This window comes from Alexandromys fortis, unplaced genomic scaffold (assembly GCF_014885135.2).
Source record: "Alexandromys fortis isolate MF-2015 unplaced genomic scaffold, M_Fortis_MF-2015_v1.1 scaffold_56, whole genome shotgun sequence".
NCBI lineage: Eukaryota > Metazoa > Chordata > Mammalia > Rodentia > Cricetidae > Alexandromys > Alexandromys fortis.
The window spans coordinates 2,141,736-2,163,915 of NW_026067935.1; the positions used below are offsets into that span (position 1 = coordinate 2,141,736).

Below are 22,180 nucleotides of genomic sequence, written 5' to 3' on the forward strand. Positions count from 1 at the left end.
ATGGGACCAGGTCAGCCTGATCCACAGGGGAATTTTAGGGAGATCTTGAGCCAAGCATGCTTGGACCTGAGATAGTGGAAGGCAACCTCACTTCCAGAACCACTTTTTTTTTTTTTTAAGCTAAAACATCTCATGACACTTCACAGCCCCGAATACATTTCTCTTCTCTCCATTCAGATAATGCTTTCTTGGGAGAATTTTAGAAAGTGCCCTCTCTGTTTCCTAATGCAAATGCCACTTACAATGCACTTTGGTTTTCCTTTCTGCCGCCCTAGTTTCCACTTGCTGTCTCCTTTGAACCCCGGCGAGTTTCCTTTAGAATTCCTCATGCTTTTGTTTATCTAAAGTAACTCACAGTATTTGCCTTCATTGTTCAAATATATCCTCTTATGAAACTGAGTTCTGGATGATTTGTTTTGATGCCGTTCCACCTTTGGTTGACCTGCCATTGTCTCTGTGGTGAGTCAGCTGTCACTCCTACTGTTACCGTCAGAGTACTTCTCAAAGAAGGGCTTTGGAAGCTCATTCTGAATGCACCTTCCTTAGACAAAGGTCACTCATGAGCCACTGGGGGAAAATGGACTCTGATCCAGGCTGCGCTTCTGAGACCTTTGCTTCAGTAGAGTAATATGGACCTGTGCCACATGTGTAACATGCTATGGAGGGAAGGACCCAGCTTCTAACCCTAGGCAGCAGAGCAGATTTTCTGAGCCTTGGTTTCCTCATTTACAAAATGATGTTGGAGACACCATTTATAATATCATTATGAAATGATGTGCAGAAGTCCTAGGACTCTGGTAAGGGCCAAAAATACATAGCATACAAAGTACACAGGGCAGCTGGCGTGTGGGCATTCCCTGGTGAGCGCTATCCTCCTCTGGGCTACCTTAGCCAGGTCTGTGACATGTTTGGCCTTCTTCCTCTTGAGCTCATGAGTACATTCCTTCCTAAATGAAGCCATCCAGACTCTTAGTCAAGAAGAGGTGAGAAACTGCATCCCAAGTCTAGAGCAAAAAATGTTATGTCCCTGGTGTCTGAGGGCAAATGGACTATACCTTACAAACACTGAAATGGCTTGGAGATCTGGCCAGTCCTTACCTATGACCTGAATTAGTGGCTCTGGGCATATTTTTTTTTCTGAGACCCAGTGAGCATGGTTCACATGATGTCAGTCCACAAGGAAGCCACCAGTCTGGAGACTTGCAATATCTGGGCTTTTTCTATGTGAGTTTTCCCAGTTCCATAGAATAGTTTGATGATGAGCATGAAGCAGGGGTGGCAACAGTCAGGAGGAGAAGGAGTAAGAGAGGTGGGAAGAGGGGTGTGTTAAAGGTATCTTTCCTCTGGAGCAATCCCAGGCTGCTTGGCTTCCAAGCCCCTTGGCAGAGGAAGCTCCGTTCAATTGGAGCACAAGGGCAGGCTTCTCAGAGGCACAGGGAGGTCCTCCCCTAGATGCAGATGAATAGATGACAGGACTGGGAAGCAGCACAGCTTCCATGGGCATAGAGCTGAGTGCTTGCCTTCACTATCTACAATCTACTGTTTACATCCTTGCCTCTATGTTCCTTTCTCTTCTTCCTTGTCCACCATATGGATGGCTCCTCTTCCAGGTGTGACAGAGCCCAAGGACCATGCTCTGACAGCATCTGTCCCTTCTCTCCTTCCAGGCCCCCCAGCCCCACCCCAAGATGTCACCGTCCAAGCTGGGGCCACAGCCGCCATTGTTCAGGTCTCCTGGAAGCCCCCTGCGCTGACTCCCACTGGGCTGTCCAATGGAGCGAATGTCACAGGATATGGAGTGTATGCCAAAGGGCAAAGGGTGAGCATGGGATGCGAGGCTCTACTGTGCAGGGGTAGGCTTGGGGAGGGAGAGGGGGGTAGATTCTCAGGGGAGAATCTGAGGCTCTTCCAGCTCCAAGTCTCCACCAGCCGGGCCTTCACTCTGGGGACTGTCTGCCACAGGTCTGAGAGTGAGGAAGTTCCATCCTGTTTTGGTTCCCACCTGGGTCCAGTGTCCTCTCTGCCTCCCTCACCTCTGCCCTGCTCCACTCCACACTGAAGCGTCTCCCCTGAATTCAGCAGCATCAGGCCCCCAGGCTTGCCAGTTTTCACAGACTATGTGTTAGCAAGTTAAGACCCACCTAGGCAATCTTCCGTTTGCAGGGGAGCAGATCTGGACTCTGAGAAATAGCTGTGTCTCCGGTGTCCCCGAGTGGGGAACCCACCATCTTAGCTTGCCACCCCTTTCCTGGCACATGAAGCAGAAACTCTAACCTGAGGAAGGCTCTAGAAAGCTGCTGTGTATCTGTTCACTGCCGTCTTAGAAAGGGCTGTTATTGCTGTGCAGAGACATCATGACCATGGCAACTTTTATAAAGGAAAGCACTTAATTGGGCTTGCTTACATTCAGAGGTTTAGTCTATTATCCCACCTGGAGGCACACAGACAGGCATGGTGCTGGAGAGGTAACTGAGAGTTCTACATCATACATCGGGACCAGTAGGAAACAGGAAGAGAGAGAGACATTGGCCCTGGCTTGAGCATCTGAAACCCCCAAACCTATGCTTAGTGACACACTTCCTCCAACAGGGCCACACACACTGATAGTGCCACTCTCTGGTGACTAAGCATTCAGATTTATGCACCTGGAGGGGGCATTCCTATTCAACCCGCCCCAACTGTTGCCACCCCGCTCTTCCTCCCAGTGACAGATTGGGCTGCCTAACTTGGGTGCGAGGGCCCCAGACATTTCTCCCATGATTCATCTCTCATAGGCTGTAGGCTTTACGGGTACAGGCTACATGATTCCCTAAGGGCAGGTTTCATGCACATCCAGGAAGCCACCCACTGATCCCCTCCCTACAGCTGTGTCAGTAAGCAAGATCGCCTTCAGATCCCTGTGGAACCCTGCATCTGGTCTAGAGATGGAAGAAGAAGGCTGTGCTTCATTGATCTCACAACTACCTGGGTCCTGGGCTTCCAGAGACTCTGATTTTGTTAGCTCTAGGAATGACTCAAGCCAGATGTTGGGCTCAAGATATTGGCTCTTTTCTGCCAGATGTCTGGCTTCAGGAGAGGTCACTGCTGGGTCAACACATGCTGACAGCCTGTGACATGGCTTTCTCTGTGTGCAGGTGGCTGAGGTCATTGCCCCCACAGCAGACGGCACAGCAGTGGAGCTGGTCAGGCTGCGGAGCCTGGAGGCCAAGGCCGTGAGTGTGCGCACCCTGTCTGCACAGGGGGAGTCCATGGATTCTGCCCTCGCAGCCATCCCCCCTGACCTCCTGGTGCCTCCAGCCCCCCACCCGAGGACTGCTCCCCCACCAAAGCCATTAGCAAGTGACCTGGATACCAAAGACCAACACCTGGGTCCCCACGTCAAAGTGGACGAGTCCTGGGAGCAGAGCCGGCCACCCGGCCCCGCACATGGCCACATGTTGGAACCACCTGACATGCACAGCGCTGGCCCAGGCAGAAGGTCACCCTCACCCAGCCGGATCCTCCCTCAGCCACAAGGAGCCCCTGTGTCCACCACCGTTGCCAAGGCCATGGCCCGTGAGGCTGCACAGAGGGTGGCTGAAACCAGCAGGGTAAGTTGGGTCTTCCTAGCAGGTTGGACCCTGTGCTCTTGGGGTGGGGTATGACCTGTCCCTGTGCCCGGCAGGTAGAGACAGAACTACCAGAGAGCACTCTAGACCTCAGCCTAGGACTGTTGTCCTGAACTGGACAGGGCCTGTTCTTTCATTGCAACTTTCATATACATATACATTGCCTGCATATATGTGTGTATATTGCGGGGGAGGGGCTATTGTGACTGTGGAGATTGGGTGAAGTTTGGACAATGATAATGCACCTACTAAGTCACCTATAGGGTACCCCTTCCCCCACTACTGGGAGAGTAGGACCCAGGACTGAACTGGCCCAGGACCATTTCTCCCAGATATTTGGGGCAAGTTAGAGTTTCTCCACCAAGAAGGCAGCAGGACCTACTGGCAGGACCCTCTTGGTGTCAGGTTGTTCTGTGGGCCTTGCCAGGATGGTGACCCCTGGAAATGTCTGCCAAGGCTGGGGCACCCCCCTCTAAGGGCCCAGGTCAGGAGAGCAAGGATACATGGCCAAGGGTCAGCACTGGAGTTGCAGGGACCTGGGAGGATGTTTCTAGCATAAGTTCAGTCCCATGTATCCCCAAGAGGGCACAGGGCTACCCTGACCCCAGGGCCCCAGAACTCTTTAGGAAACCAGAGGGTCAGCCTGTCTGTGAAATCTGATTTGTGAACAGCAGCCTCTGATACTAATGAACTTGTGAGCTTGGGACCTCTGCGCTGAGGCTCAGTGAGGCTGGAGCCGTGTTGGGATCGCTGGATGGTACTTATGGCTGAGGAACAGAGGATCCCAGGGCAGCCTCAGAGCAGATCCCAGAAGAGTCCAGTAGCTGCTAGGATGGGTCAGAGATCCTTCCTGGGCTCCTGCTTCAATGCTATGGTCACTGTCTAAATAAGCCAGGTAAGGCAAGCTATGGAGAAAGAAGTTTCCCACTGAGTGAAGCTCAGAGTGATCCAGGTCTCATGAAGAGGAGGAAAGATGAAGGGAATAGCTGGTCCGAGGAGCCTGGAACTCATGGGAGCCATCCTCTGGTAGCAGCCTGGAGCCACATGCTTAAGGGGTCACAGTCCAGCATATTTTATGTGTCTACCCTGAGGGAGTCCTCAGGGCTCAGTGTGTGTGAGGACTCTCCAGGGTACCTCTGGGAATCTCCTTGCCCTTCTCAGGACTTGGGGCCGAGGATAACAGCCGTGTGTGTTCCTGCATCCCCATCCAGCCTTTCCCCATAAGCCTGCTCATCTTTGTCCCTTTCTCTTTCCAAGTTAGAGAAAAGGAGCCTCTTTCTAGAGCGAAGCAGTGCTGGGCAATATGCCAACTCAGACGAGGAGGATGGCTATGCCTCTCCCGAGGTCAAGAGGAGGGGTACATCTGTGGATGACTTCCTGAAAGGGTCAGAGCTGGGCAAGCAGGTGAGAGTGTGTACCCCTGTATCAGCCCTTGGCTGGCAAGGCCTTTAGCTGGATGCATAGGAGCTTAAAGTTATGAAGACATTGCCCTAACCTGTCTTGGGCGTGTGCCCATGTGTTCATATATGCATGTGTGTGTCCAGGCATAACTGTGTAGGCATGTGCATGCATTTGTGGTGTATGTGCTTGTGCTTATTGGATATATTCATGTGTGTAGAAGTGTATGTGCCTGTGTATGAGTGTGTATGGTGTGTGTATGTGTTCCTGTTTGTGTATGCTCCTGTGTGTATGTGTGCCTCTGTGTGTACCTTTGTACACGAATATGTATATATATGTGTGTTTATGTGTGGACATGTGAAAATGTGTTCCTGTGTGTCTATGTGGGTGTGCATGTATGTGTGTTCATGTATATCTGTGTGTGCTTGTGTGTGTACGCATATCTACTTGTCTGGTATGTATATGCATGAGTATGTTTATTCATGTGCTCATATATAATATCTATGCACATGTGCTCATATGTACATGTGACTGAATTCCTATGTATCATTGTATACATGTTTATGTGCACAGAAATGTGTGTGCATGTGTGGACATATACATGAATGTCATCATGTGTTCTTACGCATCTATGTGTCTCTGTATGAGTACATGTATGTGTATTGGGATGAGTGTGCATGTGAGCATGTTTTTATGTGTGTTCTCATATGTGGACCTATACATGCACATGTGTCTGTGCATGTGCATACACATGTACATCTGTTTACTTTCAAGTGGTTCTTTTAAAAGCCTCAGCATTACCCCGTGTGACCACCTGCTTTGTCATGTCCTCTTGTGTGACACTGTGTAGACATGTACACGTGGGTGCCCTAGCCCTCAGCCATCTGAATTGGCAACGTTGGGCTTAAGCCTCTGTTCAGCTAGTGAAGTACAGAAGTGACAGGTTGGAAGTTGAGCATCATAGGATGTGACTTACCAATACCGCTTGCTCTGTCTCCTGCAGAGTCCGGGATCCTCATGCCTGTCAGAGTGGGGTGACCCATGCTGTCCTCTCTCTGTTGCTTAGACAAACTCCTGTCAGGTTTTGTTTCCTTCACCAAGATGAGCTGGGCATGCACTGTTTCCCGCATTCCTTGTTCCATGGGCTCTACACATTGGTAAATATGGGTCCAGGACTCAGAGAGTATAGCCTGGGAGCCTGTGGCATGCACAAAATGTCCCATCAGGAGCCGACGACATACACAGTGGTTAAGGATAGTTCTTTCAGAAGACCCAGGTTGGAGTCCCAGCACCTACATGGTGGCTCACAACTGTTTGTAACTCTAATTTCAGGGGAGCTAATGGCTTCTTCTGACCTCCACAGGCACTGGGCACACATGTAGTGTACAGACATACATGCAAAACACCCAATACACATAAAAATAAATAAAAAGGAAAAGCTCTATCTGTGTGCCTTTTTGACCACAGCCCCACTGTTGCCATGGAGATGATTACCACACAGAGAGCAGCCGGGGGTCAGACTTGTCGGACATCATGGAGGAGGATGAGGAGGAGCTGTACTCAGAGATGCAGTTGGAGGATGGGGGCCGGCGCCGGCCCAGTGGCACCTCTCACAATGCCCTCAAGGTGAGCACTGAGCTCATGACAGGGTGCCCCAAATCTAGGGGATGCTCCCTTCTGCCCTTTTGCTGGGATTGTTTTATGGTTGCATTCAGGAGTTACCTGCTGCTCCTGTCTGTTTTGCCAAGAGGGTCTGGGTACTGGAATTTGGGGGATCCATTTGGAACCCCTGGACATAGCCAACACTGTAGTGGGAAGAGAACAGAACCAGCCCAAACCTTATATGTTCACACAGTAGGTGCAGCTTCCGGGTTAGCACCGAACTGGCAGTGTGGGGCTGGACCCCACACTTCTGTGAGTGAGGAAGACTCCACGTGGGCTAGAGCCGTGCCACTGAGGCCACAGGAGGCCTAGAACAGCACACTCCTGGGTCCATCACCCAAACCCCATACCAGGAAAGAGTCCACACCATCTGCCCCTGGAGATCTGAGATGGAAGGGTGGCTACTTCATCAAAATGGGGGTGGGGGGGGTGATGAAGCCTGCAGGGCTTATTTCTGCAGATCATTCTGCGCTATGATGGACGGACAGAAGACAACATTCATTACCGCTGTCTACTCAGGGCCTCTATGGGGACCATATGAAGGTTTTCCCCATAAAGGTCCTTGTAGGGACTTTGCAGACCTCCATGAGGTCCTGCATGGTATGACTCACACTGTTCCCTATGCCCCTCCCGCAGTGGGTCCCACACAGGCCTCTTCTGAAGACTCCTAACCTGAGCCTCCTACCTGTCCTGGGCTATGTTCCAGAGCAAGAGCCACCTTGAAAGTTCTCATGGGTGGGTCAGGGAAAGGCATAAACCTGTGTTTCGCACCTTCCAGACATTTCTCTGGACAGGGGAAGATGTTAGAAGCTGCCACCCAAGCACTGCTTAGCAAAGGAAGGGCCACCAAAGGTGCTGTGAAGCAGGAGGTGTGACCCCATCCATCCCTCTCACCCTCTTATAAACAGCCCAGCAGTATCCTAGGGGAAGTAGGGTCAGGGTAGCCACAGGGGTGTGTCATCACCCACAGGGCTTCTTATGGGTGTGGGTTTCAAAATTCTCCTAATAACTGCCAGTAGCAGTTGGGAGTGGTGGCCACACTAGCCACACAGTCTCACATGGTAGTGACAGGCTAAGCCAAGCCAGGTTTCCTGGAGGGACCAGCACCCACAGCCCTTCATCTCCAACTGGCCCGGCTCACCTGCCTACCCCATGGTACCCTCTTTTTCAGCAATCATCCTTCACCTTCATAGTGCTCAGCACACCTGAGCCAAACATCCTTCTGTGTGGTGCTATAAAGGAGAAAGATACATGAGTTAGCAGATTCTGTGCCCATCCACTCGTGGGCAGTGGCACAAGCGTACAGTAGACTGCACTAGGAAACAACCCCATCCCCCCATGGTCCGAGGTGTCCACAGACCAGTGGGGGCAGCTGGCCATCATGGGTACTCATTATAAGATATAACCCCAGATCTCAGCATAGGATAAAAGCAGCTTTCCCAGAGTCAGCCAGATCTCCCCAAAGGGGAATATGGAGCAGTAGTTGGCACCAAAATATGCCCTTCGGAAATAGACAGGGGCCGAGGGCTGCAGCTGGTAGGGAACGGTGCCCAAGGAAATGTAGGCTAAGGCTGGAATGCAGGAGGGTTTGCATAGCAACCTCAAGACTAGCTAGCTCGGTGCCAGCTGCTGAGCCCAGATGGGCCAGATATGGTAAATCCATCTCAGGTGCAGAGGCAGAGGACCTTGGTCCTTTGTAGGCACCAAGTAGGCACTGGGTCTGCTAAGGCAGCATTCACTAGACTACAGGTGCGCTTCAGCTAAGGGAAAGGAGGGTGGTGATCAGCTGGAGCGCTAAATGCTGGGAAGGCAACAGTCAACAGGACCGGACAGGGATATGGTGGGGCTACCTCCAGCCACACTGGGCATTCAATGGCAGCTGCCCCTGGGCTGCAGGGAGTCAGCCCCAGTGGCAGACGAATTCTCCTCACTACTCTGGAGAACCCCTCAGCATAGGAACAGGCAAGGGCCTGGGAGCATTGTTTCCTCCCATCTGGGCCACCTTTTTCTCCCTCTGGCTCACCCGCATGGCGTCTGCTCCTGACGTCCCGCTGTCTTCTCTGTGTGCTGTCCCTTACCTTCTGCTCTGCACCCACCACGTGACCCATTGCTCCATCCCAGAGCCCCAGCAGGCATGCTGCAGGTCCCCCATGAGCAGAGGCTGCCTTACGCTGCGCCCCCTGCCTCCCTGCCAAGACTAATTCTGTGTGTGTTTTCTCTCCTTCCTCCACCGCCTCATATCTGGTCATACACCGCTCTCACACATGCTGTCCCCAAGGAATGCCATAAGGCTAGGAGTTTGGAAGGCGCTTTCCTGGAGCAGCCCGAGTTCCCCCAACAGCCCCACCGCAGTAAGAGACTGTTCAGTATCCCCGAGGTAGCTGAGGAGGACACGGAGCATGGCGAGCCGCTGCTCAGACAGGGGATGGGGTCCTCCAGAGCCAGGGCCTTGTTGGCTATGGAGCATGGGCCGGCGCGGTCCTGTTGGGGACATCCAGTCCTACAGGGTTCCTGGCTCCCTGCAGAGCACAGGGGCCCAGGCATCCATATGGAGGATCTCTTTCTGGAAGACAGAGGCTGTCGGTTCAGCCGCTCGGCCACCAGGAGCCCGGACAGTGGTTTGGACTGTGGCAGTGAGGAGGAAGAATCTCGGTTTAGTTTCAGGAGCACCTCGGCCAAGTGCAGTCCAGGCCCTGGTCACTGTCCATGTAGGAGAAGCCCAAGGCCCCTGCTGGCCCGGAGGCGGACGCTGACCCGACAGAGCAGCATCGAAGAGGACTTTGGGGAGCAGGTGGACCCCAGTGACGTCATCAGGAGCGATGACGCCCAACTCAGCCCGGAGAGGCCCGTGCCCAGGAGGGATGGCTGGGACGAGGCCAGCGACCACGAAGATTTTCGGGGTGTCTGGAGGAAAAGCCCAGCCATGCCCAACAGTAGGGCAGCTGAGCGTCTGGCACAGCCTCCTCCCCGAGTGGCAGACGGCCCTTTGGTGTGTCAAGTAAACCATCCTCCCCGCGCGCTTGCCAAACCAATCCGTGCTCTCATCCTTTTGTTGGTTTTGCCTTTGGTTCGGGTTTTGGAGTGCATCCGGGGACTCTCTGGGCCGCTCTCTTTGGTTCTCCCTGCATTTTTGATTTCTTCAGTCCCATTGCTTCCCAGCTGCTTGACCATCCCGAAGGTTTTCTTGCTTTGGAGTAACAATCTCCCCCCACAGAATCAGCGATGGTTACGGCTGCTTTACTTAAAGGACAACTGAATCTAAGTTTTAATTAAGGGTTAGCTGAACTGCTGAGTATCTGGAACTCGAGAAACACACAACCACCCCCCCCCAAAAAAAAATGATCCTTAGGGGCCCATGGAGGATGGTTGGTATGATCAAAGGATTTTTGCCCTCATTGTTTTGGTTTTTTAAGTTTTCCTTTTTCCTTTTGGCTTTCATCTATAACTGTTTAAAAACACGGAGAATAACCAGGGAAGAAACTCAGCTTTGCAAATTGTTCCCAAAGTCTTCCTCACCCCAATCTCTGTTCCCTCTGTGTCTACCACACAGTGGGGGGAGGGGGGTCATCCGAGGCTTCATACATTTCTGTAATTGTATCCTCTCAACAACATCTGCACCCCTGCTGTGCTCAGCTGCCATTGGGCACACAGGTGGGCCATCAACACTGCAGCAAGCCACCTTCTGAGTTTTGCACTCTTTGACGTGTGCACGCCAGGCCCTGCCTGCACCCCATGGCGCCTGTCCCATTGGCTCCTGAGTCCTGGGAACGGCTACCAACAGGCTGATTCTTACCGACCTGCTTCCCTTCAGTCAGTTCTGCCCCTTAGTCCAGATAAGAAGTCGACATCTCTAGACAGAAGACCTGCTCGAGCCCAGGTTAACCACAGAGCATGAGCAAAGCTGATAGTACAGGTACTACCCTCTGAGGGTCCAGAACCCTCCAAACCCCTTCTATCTGTGAGGGACTTTGGGAACTACAGCAGTGTGTCTCTTGAGGGTGGGACAATCAAACCAGGAGAAGACTTAACTGACATGGAGCCTGAGCTGTAAACCACAGTCAATTTGCTTCCGTGGATTTGGCTTCAGGAGCAATAGCATCAACCAAAAGCTTCCTCCTATGACACCTTTTGACTCCCAGTCCTACCAGCCTACTGCGGTGAGTCCAGAAAGGACCCTGATGTAGTAAGCAGGCTCCTGGGCCCGGCTGGCTCCTCCCCCAGGTCACTCAGCTAACCTTTCAGTTAAAAGCTACGTTTAGTTGCCTTTAGTGCTTCTGCTTCTGATCCGGATTGATTTGGCTTTAACTCCTCTTTTCCTTCCAAGGCTGGCCAGATCTAACCACGGTGTTCTCTTGGGTCTAGATTTTAGGAAACCCCGCTATGATGGGGCGAGGAGACCGGATGGATCACGTGAGCCGAAGGTATTCTCACAGTGGCGGAGGTCCTCAGAGGCACCGGCCGGCGATGGCTCCATCCATTGGTTAGTGGCCTGATCCCTATCATACACTCTCTGTACACCACCTACTAAAGAACAGTTCACGGGTCACACATTAGGGCTTTTGTACTGGGTCAAGTGCCTGAGAAGAAAAATGAAGAGGAAAAAGGACAAGGGGACTCATAGTGTCAGGGTTCAGTCCACTGTGGCAGGGAGGATGTAGGAGGAGGTTGGGAGGGGAGACACAGAGAGCGTGGGGAGAGGAGGAAGAGAGAGAACAAAATACTCTTATATACTGGCTTGATCCTTTCCTCTCTTATGTCATCAACCCCAGTCCCTGGGATGGTGCCTTCCACATTCCCACATGGAGGACACAGTTCCTCCTGCTAAATCCTTTCTGGACCCACTCTCAGAGACATAATCAGAGATGTGCTTTAGGAATTTCCTGAGAGAGAGAGAGAGAGAGAGAGAGAGAGAGAGAGAGAGAGAGAGAGAGATTGAGTTGACTATATACCCCAAATATCCAGATGAGCTCCTGGTGAGTGGAGTCATCTGAGGTCATAGGTCATATTGGTGCAAGTCTTGGTAACACTTGGAAGCTGGAAGTGTCCCTAAGACATGTGCTCCCTTTCTTACCCACCACTGGCCCCGCCCCCTCGTCATCCACCTCAGTCCTATTCTCTCCACCCACTCATGACACCTGGGCTTCCTTTTCATATAAACCATTTGGGATTCAGTCAGTGGGACTCAAAGCTGTCCTTTGGCTGTTGGTTGTCACCAACTCACGCTAAGGGTGTCTGCAGATGGGGGCGATAGTGCTGCCATTGGCATAGAACCATGGGGGACAGTAATTCTAAGAAATGGTGTTCGTGAGGTAACAGGGATCAGGAGGATCCAAATAAACCAGGCTTCTGTGAGCACACACACATGCATGCACGCACGCACGCACATACGCACACCATAGGAAAGACACTAAGCAGGAATGGCTGGGGACAATACCAGGTTTGCCATTTCAGAGTGGAAGAAAACCTGCTCAGGTGACCCAAATTGGAAAGGATTCAAATCACAGTGAGCAGGAAGCGCTGGAACATGATTCTTTCCCCAACCCCAAGAGGAAGCTGAACAGCGGTAGGAATCCCTTCCGGGCTTGTTCCTTCTGCAGGGAAGCATTTGTTTCTGCAGCTCTGCTTTCATCACCAGGCACCTGCTTTGCCCTTAAGGATGCCATGGGATACTGAACGTCCTCAGCTCGTGGAGTGCGACCCACCAAACCCAACCCAACCACTGCCACCAAAACCTGTCTTTACTAATCCAAAAGATAGCAAGAGGTGTATGGCCAGACTCAAGAAGCATGGACCCCAAGATAAGCTGATCAGTGCAGGGCTCTGCTCTCCTAATCCTAGCCCAGTCAAATGTCCCTGACAAAGTGAGCAGAAAAGGGTTTGGGCTGTCCTGTTCAGTAGGACTTTGGTCCTGAGGCTTGAGAGCCAGGGCCGACCCACTCAGGGTTCAGCTCCTGCTCTGCCAGCCAAATTGCCTGCCCAGTCTCAGTGTTATTGTTGGGCAAAGAAAGGGTGAAGCGCTGCTGGAGATGTCACACGACCAAATAAACAGGCTTCTATGAATCCCACCACCACCCCACCACTCCATGGAGAGATGTCATAGGCAGGAATGGACATTTCTATGGGCACTGAGATTTATATCATTTAAGGAATTAGAGTAGAATTCCTACTTCAGTCTCCCAGGCCAGGAACTTATTGCTATGACCACAGAAAGTCAGGGACAAAAAAAAAAAAAAAAGGTAGGGACATCCCATGCCCAGATAGATATTCAGACATCCTTGTCACTGAGAGCTGGGGACAGCCTGCCTGAACTGTCCTGTCAGATACCCTTGTCAGTAAGAGCCAGGGACTGTCTTGGTTGGGACCCTTGTCAGAGAATCTTATGCAAGGTTTGTCTGGATTCTTAAGGTGAAGAACTCGAGAGGCTGCAGGCATGTGATTGGCTCCAAAGAGAGTAATGCCTTGTAACAAAGATCACACCCTTCATCCTAATACTTGAAAGAGAATGAGCCCATGGCAGCTCCCTTATCTCTTCTTAGTTCTTGGAGTCACCCAAGACCCTGTGTAAAAAACATAACTTAAACCCAGCACTTTGCACGGTGTGGAAAGACAAACCCAAGTGCCTGTGAACAGCTCGGAAGGTAACATCCATGTGATAGGCCTGTCACTCACCAAGAACACAGGCAGGTGGGCCAAGCAGTCAGTGAGTGATAACCAGGGGTCAGGGCTCAGAGAACATGTTTCTCTGCTCCTCACTTCTCTTTGCATGTTAAAACAGTAGCCATTAGGGTCTGGAGAGATGGCTCAGTGAAGACCTGGGTTCATTTCCCAGCACCTAATAGCAACTCACAACCAGCTGTGACTCCAGTTCCAGGGGATCTGGCGCCATCTTCTGGTCGCCGCACACATGTAGTTCACATATAAAATAAAAGGTAAAATTTAAGGAAAAACATCGATAATTAGCATTTTAGAAACCCGCCATATTCCAAAAGCATCAGTTTCTCTTTCCTATAGGTAGTGAAGTCTTCATATCATATTTTCCTGGGTACACTTTAATAGACAGTGGAGCCACAACTAAGAAAAATATGGTGGCTATTAATATTCCGATTTCTAACAATAATATTAACTTTTATTTCTTGTCACAAACCCCTAAACTGTAGGACAGCCAAGCATGGACACTGATTTGGAAGTGCCCTGGAGCCAATTAAAGTAGTCAAGATGGGTGGAGGAGGGGCATGGCTAGAGAGGTAGCTCCATAGTTAAGAACATGTATTGCTCTTCTAGCGGATGTTTGACTTCAGAAACTGCATCAGGAAACTCATGGCCGCTTGTAACTTCAGCTCCTGGAGGATCTGACTCTTCCAGCCTCTGTGGCCCCTGCACACATATGCGCATACCTACACATAATTAAAAACAAATCCTTTTAAAAAAGTGTCATAGTGGGAAGGGCAAAGGTTCTAGTTGCCATCTTTATAAGGGGTAAGATTATGGTGAAGTTCAGGGTCAGCATGAGAGGAGTCCGCAATGGGTACCTCGTGGGTATAGCCAGACAACCACACAGCTCATGATGTCAAGTGATACACACACACACACACACACACACACACACACACACACACACACAGATCCTAAACAAACCGCAATTAGATACTCAAAAGGCATGGATTCCCTTCGGTGGAGGGTGTAACATCCAGATCTGGGAGAATGGCGTTGTCCGCCGTGTTAAACCCTAAGATGTGAGTGGTAAATAAACTTAGAGTTGGCCTTGTGCTCTGCTGAGGACCTAGGAAGCATCTCACGAGGGTCACACCTGCACTGAGGGGAGCAAACACCTATTCTGTCAGAGCCACTGACCCAAGGCTTTTTGCTTTCTCTCACTTTATGGCTTAGTTTGGAGTGAGGTCCTGTTCTGAAGCAATCCCCCAGTCTACCTCTGGGGGATTTCTGTCCCATGGTGAGCCCAAACAGACAGAGAGGAGCACCCAGGGCTGCCCTTTCCACAGATGCACGCCTGGTGTCACACCGTCCCTTTGCTCTGTCCCCTGCACTCTCTAGATGAATACACCCGGCGAGACCGCCTTTCTCCAGACTTCTATGATGAGTCAGAAACTGACCCTGGTGCTGAGGAGCTCCCGGCCCGCATCTTCGTGGCACTGTTTGACTATGACCCTCTGACCATGTCCCCCAACCCTGATGCCGCTGAGGAGGAGCTTCCCTTCAAAGAAGGACAGATCATCAAGGTAGTGATGGCTACGGTATGGTGGGATAGGGGACCGAGACTGGCAGTGGGGCTGGAGTGGTGCTTGTGCAAGCATGGGAGGGTGTAGCCTTTTGACTTCAAGGGCTGAGAGAGGAGATGACTCAGGGCTGTGAAAGCCTGGAACATAGGCTAGGCATTGCCTCTGCTCCACCTAGGAAGAGGGTCACTGCTTTCGCCTGTCTGCCTGATGGGATCATGCACATTCCCACGCACGCAGACCTGCCTGCCTAAGTGTGTTCTGTGTACTTCATGTGCAACCAGAGCCTATGCTTACAGATCCTGAATTTGAAAAGCAGAGGTTTTCCGTGTCCTGCACCCAAACTTCAGGCAGGCACACCAACAAAGGGGAGGGGGGAGAAGGCGAGGAGCCATGGTCGCTGGGCCAGTGGGCCTATGACTGATGCAGGTCAAGGGTGGGCTTTGAAATATGTGTGCTGTTGGTGGGGCTAACGTATGGCTGAGCCAGTCTATCAAAATGCTCTGCTGTCCCCAATGGCTCCAGGTATATGGAGATAAAGACGCAGACGGCTTCTACCGTGGGGAGACCTGCGCCCGGCTCGGCCTCATTCCCTGTAACATGGTCTCTGAGATCCATGCGGATGATGAGGAGATGATGGACCAGCTGCTGAGACAAGGCTTCCTCCCTCTGAACACACCTGTGGAGAAAATAGGTGCGCACAATCCCTTAGGCTCGGCTGTACCTACATTTAGAGCAGCCCATAGTGGGGTGTATGGGGGGAGCCGCAGCCCCCAGAAGCACGGGCCGCACAGCACCTCTGAGTGTCCACTTCTTGGGGGCGGAGGTTTGCTACTCCCTCCCTTCTTGTTGGGTAGAACTCACTCTGCAAGCCAGTACTGCAATCCACCTGCATGCTTTAGGAGCATTTACCACGTCCTAGTATTTGTTCTAGTATTTGTGCACACACAATGCACACACACACACACGCAAGTGTCTGATGGGTGAAGTGCAGCTAAAAGGCTTCGTTTTCTGTTCTAGGGTTTTTTTTCTGTTGTAATAAAACATTACGAGCAAAGATGACCTGGGGAGAAAAGGGTTTATCTCACCTTACGGTCCACAGAGCAGCGCTGAGGAAAGCTAGAGTGGGATCTGAGGCACAGACCAGAGCGGAATACTACTTTACAGGCTTGCTCAGCCTGCTGCCTTTACAACCTAGCACCCAGGGGTGTCACCGCCCACAGAGGGCTGTCCCCACCCATACATTAATCACCAATAAAAACAGATGCCCCCCCCCCCAGACTTGCTCACAGGTCAATCTGGTGGAGGCAAATCCTCAGTTGAGGCTCCCCCTCCCCAGTGTACAGATACACTAATAAAAGGCCGTAGGGATCTCTGGAGAAGGATGGGAGGAAGGCTGACGGTAAAACCCGTCGGTGCCGTAACGTGGCTCTTCCTCGTGGGGTCTGCCTCCCCTTTATTCAGGGGGCTTGGGATCTGTAATTAGCTCAAGTCTGGAAACTCACTGATGGGCTGTGATTCTGTTAGTACGATCCAATACAGCCTTTCTTTCGTTTGTTCTAGAGTTTATCTGTTTATACAGATCACACAGTAACTGGGTAGGAGTATCTGTTTTGTTCCAAGGAACACCATGACTAATGAGCCTGTCCCCAAAGTCAGGCCATTGTAGGCGTTGTTTTGCCGGTGCTGTCCATCATGGTAACTATGCTCACCTTGCCTTTGGTGAGACAATGCTGCCACCTGGCCATGCTACTCTGAGTGGTGACTCAAAGACAGCACCCCCAGCATATACATGATGACTCACCAAAACTGTACCAAGTTCCTGCACACCCAGCAGCTGGTTTCACCAAGAGCTGTGTTCCCTAGCAGTTAGTCACAGCTTTAGAAGCTTGGGGTGGGGCCTTGCGAGCCTTGTAAGTTTCCAAGTGTGCTGAGCCATCCAAGTTTGCCTCCATCTTCCCTGTAGGAGGGAAGGTTTCAATTCAAGGGGTAGCTGTGGCTTTTTTCCAAAGCAATGATCAGAGCCTCATAGTGCCTACACGGCCTTCCCAAGTTGTAGCCACCTGGTGCCTCAGACCACTTGCACTCACTTTGGGAAGAGGTCCCCTACCTCATGGAGCCCCCATGGCATGGTAGTCCCAAGGGGGAATGTCACTGTGAAGGTAAACACTGGAGGCTGAGACCGTTTTCCCAAGCCAGGGATGTTAGCAGCTTACACACACCCTTTGGGCACTGAGTGGCCTCTTCACAACTAGATCTTCTGGTTTTGCAGAGAGAAGCAGAAGAAGTGGCCGGGGTCACTCTGTGCCCACACGAAGAATGGTGGCTCTCTACGACTATGACCCGAGGGAAAGCTCCCCCAATGTGGATGTTGAGGTACCAGCCCAGAGTTCTTTCACACTGACCTGGACCTCCTCCCAGTGCCTTCCTGGCCAAGCCTCTCGTGGGTGCTACACTTGGTCCATGTGCCCTTTAGGCCGCGCTCTTCCCTGAGCAGTGTAGAGAGGGAGACCCAGTGGCAAGCCTCATCAGAGATGGCAGTCGCATTCTCTGGCTCACAGACAGCTGCAGAAAACACAGGTCCACGTTTTCAGTTACCTGTGGCCAGCCGAGGTCCAAGGATGCCAGTGGAAACTCCAGAAATCAATGATGAGTGAGCAAATGACCATTCTTAGCCACACCCACAAACTGTCCCGCCGCATTCCACCCAGCTGGGAATCACCCTGATCCAGAGTAGTACACGAGTCTGCTGCTGAGAATGCAGATGTGCTAGCCTAATCTAGGGTACTCTTATGCCATTGTGTTCTAAGTTCCTACCCATCTATTAGGGTGTCTAGTTTGCCGAAAATACACGTAGCCTATGTGAAGTGTGGAGGTCACTGGGTATGTCGCAAGTGTTTGATGTCATGAGGACAGTTCCAGTGACAAATCCTTGTCCCTGTGGCCCAAATCTCCCTGCATAACTATAGGAGAGTGACCTATGACCCACACTTACGGCATTATGGAGTCCCTTCCAGCAGAGAAACCAACGTCACTGTGGCTGATGAGCCCTCATGTGCATATGAAAGATGAGAGGGAGGGCGGGTGTTCTGGGCGCCTGGGACGGCCGGGCACTCCACGGCATAAAAGCAGAACATGATCAGAAATAAGAAAAAAAAAAAAGTTGCCCACCCCTAAACCAGATTGAGCTGAATTCCTGCCCATAGCTTTGCTTATCAGCTGCTGGCTGGGAAACCTAATCACTTCCCTCTTATTAGAGACACAGTCATGTTTGTAGTTATAAGCTCTCTGTTTCTCCCTTCTTCCGGGCTCTATGACCATAGTCCAAAGGGTCTAAGGACAGTTTGACTCCTGGATACGTTCTCTGCTCTCCCCGGACTGGGACCTGGCACTTAACAGATGGGTATTGGATTGATAGTGGGGCTGGACGATTTTCTTGGTGCTGAGAGGTTGTTTGCCAATAGTCCTCATTCTCCAGTCTTCTAGGTGTGTAGAGTTACCACGTGACTAGAGTTCCTGTGCATTACCAGGAGGTGGCAATGACCTTTAATCTACACGTTTCTCTTAGGTTTACTTAGAACAGATGCCCCCCCCCCCCAACCAGCTTTGAGCAGATAACCTCCCTCCCCAGCCCCTCAGCTTTGCACCCTACATCCTATCTTAGGTGAAAGACAGGTTAATTCCCAAAGAAAAGGAAGAATCCAGGGCCTTGTAGGATGCTCCTGTGTCACAACGTTCTCTTAGCTCTGTCTTCTGTCTTTGCAGGCCGAACTTCCGTTTTGCACAGGAGACATTATTACTGTTTTTGGTGAAATCGATGAAGATGGGTTTTATTATGTAAGTTTTTGGAACATCGAGAAATGCTGTTCATTTTATCCCAAACCCTTGTTTGCGCTCTCTTAAAGTAGCACATAAGCTGTGATCTGTTTATATCATGTTCTGAAGAATTTGCCTGGTTTGCTGCCTCTCTGAGCTGAGTTTTCTTTTGTATATAATATAGAAATCTGGGGGCCAAAGTGACACATGGCTACGAGCCTGGGACATGGGGGGCTGAGACAGGATTGTAAGTTCAAGGCAAGCCTGGGCTATATAGCTAGATCCTGTCTCAAAAACAGAAAAGGAGAGGAAGGAACAATGAGAGAAAGGAGGAAGGACAGCGAGGGAGGGCAGGCGAGAGGAATGAAGGGGAAAAAGAAGAGGAGGAGCAAGGGAGGGAGGAGAGAAGAGGAGGAGGGAAGGAAGCTAGCACTGTGGTCTCTTGCTATTCTCTACTAATTATAGTATTTTCTGTGTCTACAAACCATAGACAAAGCAAACACAAAATTGCCACCATCCAAACATTTACAAAACAATTTGATTTTCTAGGTTATTTAAGGCCTGGGTGGTGGAGTTTCTCTCATGGAGAATAGAATGTAAAAAAAACAAAACAAACAGGTGGACCAGCCCTAGCTTTCCCCACCTCCCCTCACCCACAGCCAAACCCTCAGGTGGACCAGCCCTGGCTTCACCAACAACCCGACACCAGAGAGTCGTTCTTCCTGCTCATTCCTGTGTCAGCCACAGTGCCTCCCTCCTCTTCTACAGCTAATGAGTAAAGGAGGACATACACAGGGTGGGCTTGACTTGCTGCGTCTGTCTAGCTGTCCTCTGCATGTCTCCCACCCCTGTGACCACTCTGTGGTTGCCCCCCATGGCCACCCCCTCTTGGGAGTCCTGCTTCTCCATACAGTGGTGGATGCTCCCAGAGATCCCCCCCTCCACAGCCTCAGGCACGCAGGGTTTTAGAGGTCCGATCCTCTGAGCTGCCGAGATTTCACAGCAGGTTTTAGTGTGGTAGCCACACCTCCTTGCACAGAGTGACAATGTCTTTCTGTAGGCCGCAGTCGACTGGTTAGCTTTTCATGTGAAGCAGTGTTGGTCTATGAATTTGTATGAGGTCACAGTGTGTTGTCTTCATGAATGGTGTGTTCCTTCTTTAGTTCTGTGCCTGTTTCTCATGTGCTGACTTGTTGCTATGTTTCATTTTCTCCTGAGTTAGAACCTTATAAAGATCCTTCCTAAAGTGACCTGTCCTGTGCCGGAAGAGCTTGCTCAGAGCTTAAAAGAACTTGCTTCTCTTGCAGAAGATCCAAGTTTGGTTCTAACCCCCCACCCTGTGCCTGGTGGCTCACAACTGCCTGTAACTCCAGTTCCCTCTTCTACCCCTCCTTTATATGCACACGCATTACATATACTCACACAAACACACACACAAGCACATAAATGGACACAAATGGGAAAAAAAAATCTTTTTTTTCAAAAAAGCTGCTCTTAAATATCTCATCCATACCATATATGCTAAATTTGACTGGTGTGGAGGATTGCATAGACTGCAGCTCTTGGGTCTGCTCTTTCCATCTCTGTATTTTTATAATATGTTTATAATATATTCAGGGTTTTATAATATATTCAGTGAGCCTTGGCTCTACAGCAAACCCTCATTCCTCTGTTTAGAGAAAGTCTATGACATATTTAGGTTAGACTCAAGGGAAACCATCATGTCTGACAGGGAATACTTCCTGTCATCTAACAAGAGAGAGATTTATTTTTATTCCCTTTTTATGGGTCTTTAAATTATTAAGAATTTATGGATCTTACTGCTATTCTCTACCCTTGAGCCACAATCCCAGGCTTTAGTTTACTTTTTTAGTTTGAAAATGTAAGAGACACAGGGAGACACCCTGTGTCATTCAGGCTGGCCTCCTGAGTGGCTGGGTCCCAGACCTGCACCTGTAGGCCTGGCTGCATCGAATCCCTCTTGGGATGTGTGTGGTCTCCATGAACTACTGTCATGAGTGCACATCTGTAGTCATCAGCTGATTCTCGAGTGCTCCAGATGACTGTTTAGTCTCTGATGTTGGCAGCTGTCACCTCCGTTTGCTGTCTTACTGTCATAACAATGCTGAGAAACATGTCTGGGGTAGCTGGCCTGTGGCTTGCTGTAGACTTCCTTCTTCCTGATTTAGCTTACTAAATTTTTATCATTAACCCATAGACTGTGGAATATGTACGCACATAGATGAAAATGCGTGTAAGCACACACACATATACTGAACGGGCTTGTTTTCCTAATTTTTTTCTTAGTGCACTTATTACTGTATGGGATGGTTACTAATTTTTGTATTTTAATTTGTATTCTGCCATTCTTCTAGTGGTCCTTATCAACTGTAGGCAGTTTCCTGTTGGAGTCCTGGGGTCTCACACATAGGATCATGACCTGTGCAAACAGAGACATATACTCTGACCTTTTCCTCTTGAATCTGCTTCTCTTGTCTCATTGCTCTAAGACTTTCAACGCCATATGGAATGGAGAAATGAACACCCTTGCCTTGTTCCTGGCTTTAATAAAAAAACACTTTCCAAGTTTTTCCCACTTAATATAATGCTGGCTGTAGGTTTGTCATGTATAGGTTTTATTATGTTGAGACATTTGTCTTATTTTGGGTGTCTTCAGGACTTAACATGTAGGATATTATATATTGTCAAAAGCTTTTTCTCCATCTTTTGAGATAACCATGTGATTTTTTTCCTTTATGATATCTACTTAATGTAACTTATATTTGTTGATTTACATATATTGAAGTCTCTGCATCTCTAGAACAAACCCAACTTGGTCACGGTCAATGATTATTAGCCCATTGGTTACGGAATATATATGTGCGTATATATGTGTGTGTGCGTACATATATACATGCATATATATACTAAATGGGCTTGTTTTTTCTGATTTCCTTCTTCATCCACTCATTAGCATATAAGAAGGGTCTTGGATTTGGTTTGCAGAGAATTTTAGCATTTGTATTCATCAGAGAAACTGGTCTGCAATTTTCTTTTGCATCGTATATTTTTCTGCTTTTGGTATCTCAGTCATTCTAGCTTTGTTAAAAGACCTTGGTAATGTTCCTTTTCTATTTTATGGAGTAATTTGAGAAATGTTGGTCTTACTCTCCTTTGAAGGTCTGATAAAATTCACCAGGAATCCACGTGGGCCTGGACTTTTATGTGGGAGACTTTAATCACCGCTTCAGTCTCACTGACTCTTATGGATCTAATTAAATGTTATCTCATTTTGGTTTATTTGGTGGGTCACAATGTGTCTAGAAATTCATCCATTTCTTTTAGATTTTTCAGTTTATTGGAATATATGTTTTTCAAGGTAATACACAATGATCTTCTGAAGCTTGTCAGTATCTGTTGTGATGGTTCCCTTTTCATCTCCAGGTTGGATCTTTCCTTGCT

General features: G+C 49.9%; 1 protein-coding gene across 7 annotated transcripts in view; it reads left to right on the forward strand.

Moving 5' to 3' along the window:
- Nucleotides 1-22,180, forward strand: part of Rimbp2 (RIMS binding protein 2) — a 192,733-nt gene that overhangs the window by 161,162 nt on the left and 9,391 nt on the right. For 4 of the 7 annotated variants that reach the window (XM_050146317.1, XM_050146316.1, XM_050146318.1 and 1 more), the window contains 10 exons: nucleotides 1,668-1,819; nucleotides 3,135-3,590; nucleotides 4,866-5,012; nucleotides 6,474-6,632; nucleotides 8,947-9,657; nucleotides 11,031-11,148; nucleotides 14,721-14,905; nucleotides 15,428-15,596; nucleotides 17,175-17,278; nucleotides 18,668-18,739. In XM_050146317.1, coding sequence (XP_050002274.1) covers nucleotides 1,668-1,819; nucleotides 3,135-3,590; nucleotides 4,866-5,012; nucleotides 6,474-6,632; nucleotides 8,947-9,657; nucleotides 11,031-11,148; nucleotides 14,721-14,905; nucleotides 15,428-15,596; nucleotides 17,175-17,278; nucleotides 18,668-18,739 — 2,273 coding nt within the window. Of the gene's footprint in view, nucleotides 1-1,667; nucleotides 1,820-3,134; nucleotides 3,591-4,865; nucleotides 5,013-6,473; nucleotides 6,633-8,946; nucleotides 9,658-11,030; nucleotides 11,149-12,119; nucleotides 12,232-14,720; nucleotides 14,906-15,427; nucleotides 15,597-17,174; nucleotides 17,279-18,667; nucleotides 18,740-22,180 lie in introns of those variants that run through there. The other 3 variants (XM_050146320.1, XR_007592534.1, XM_050146321.1) reach the window with 3 other exon arrangements.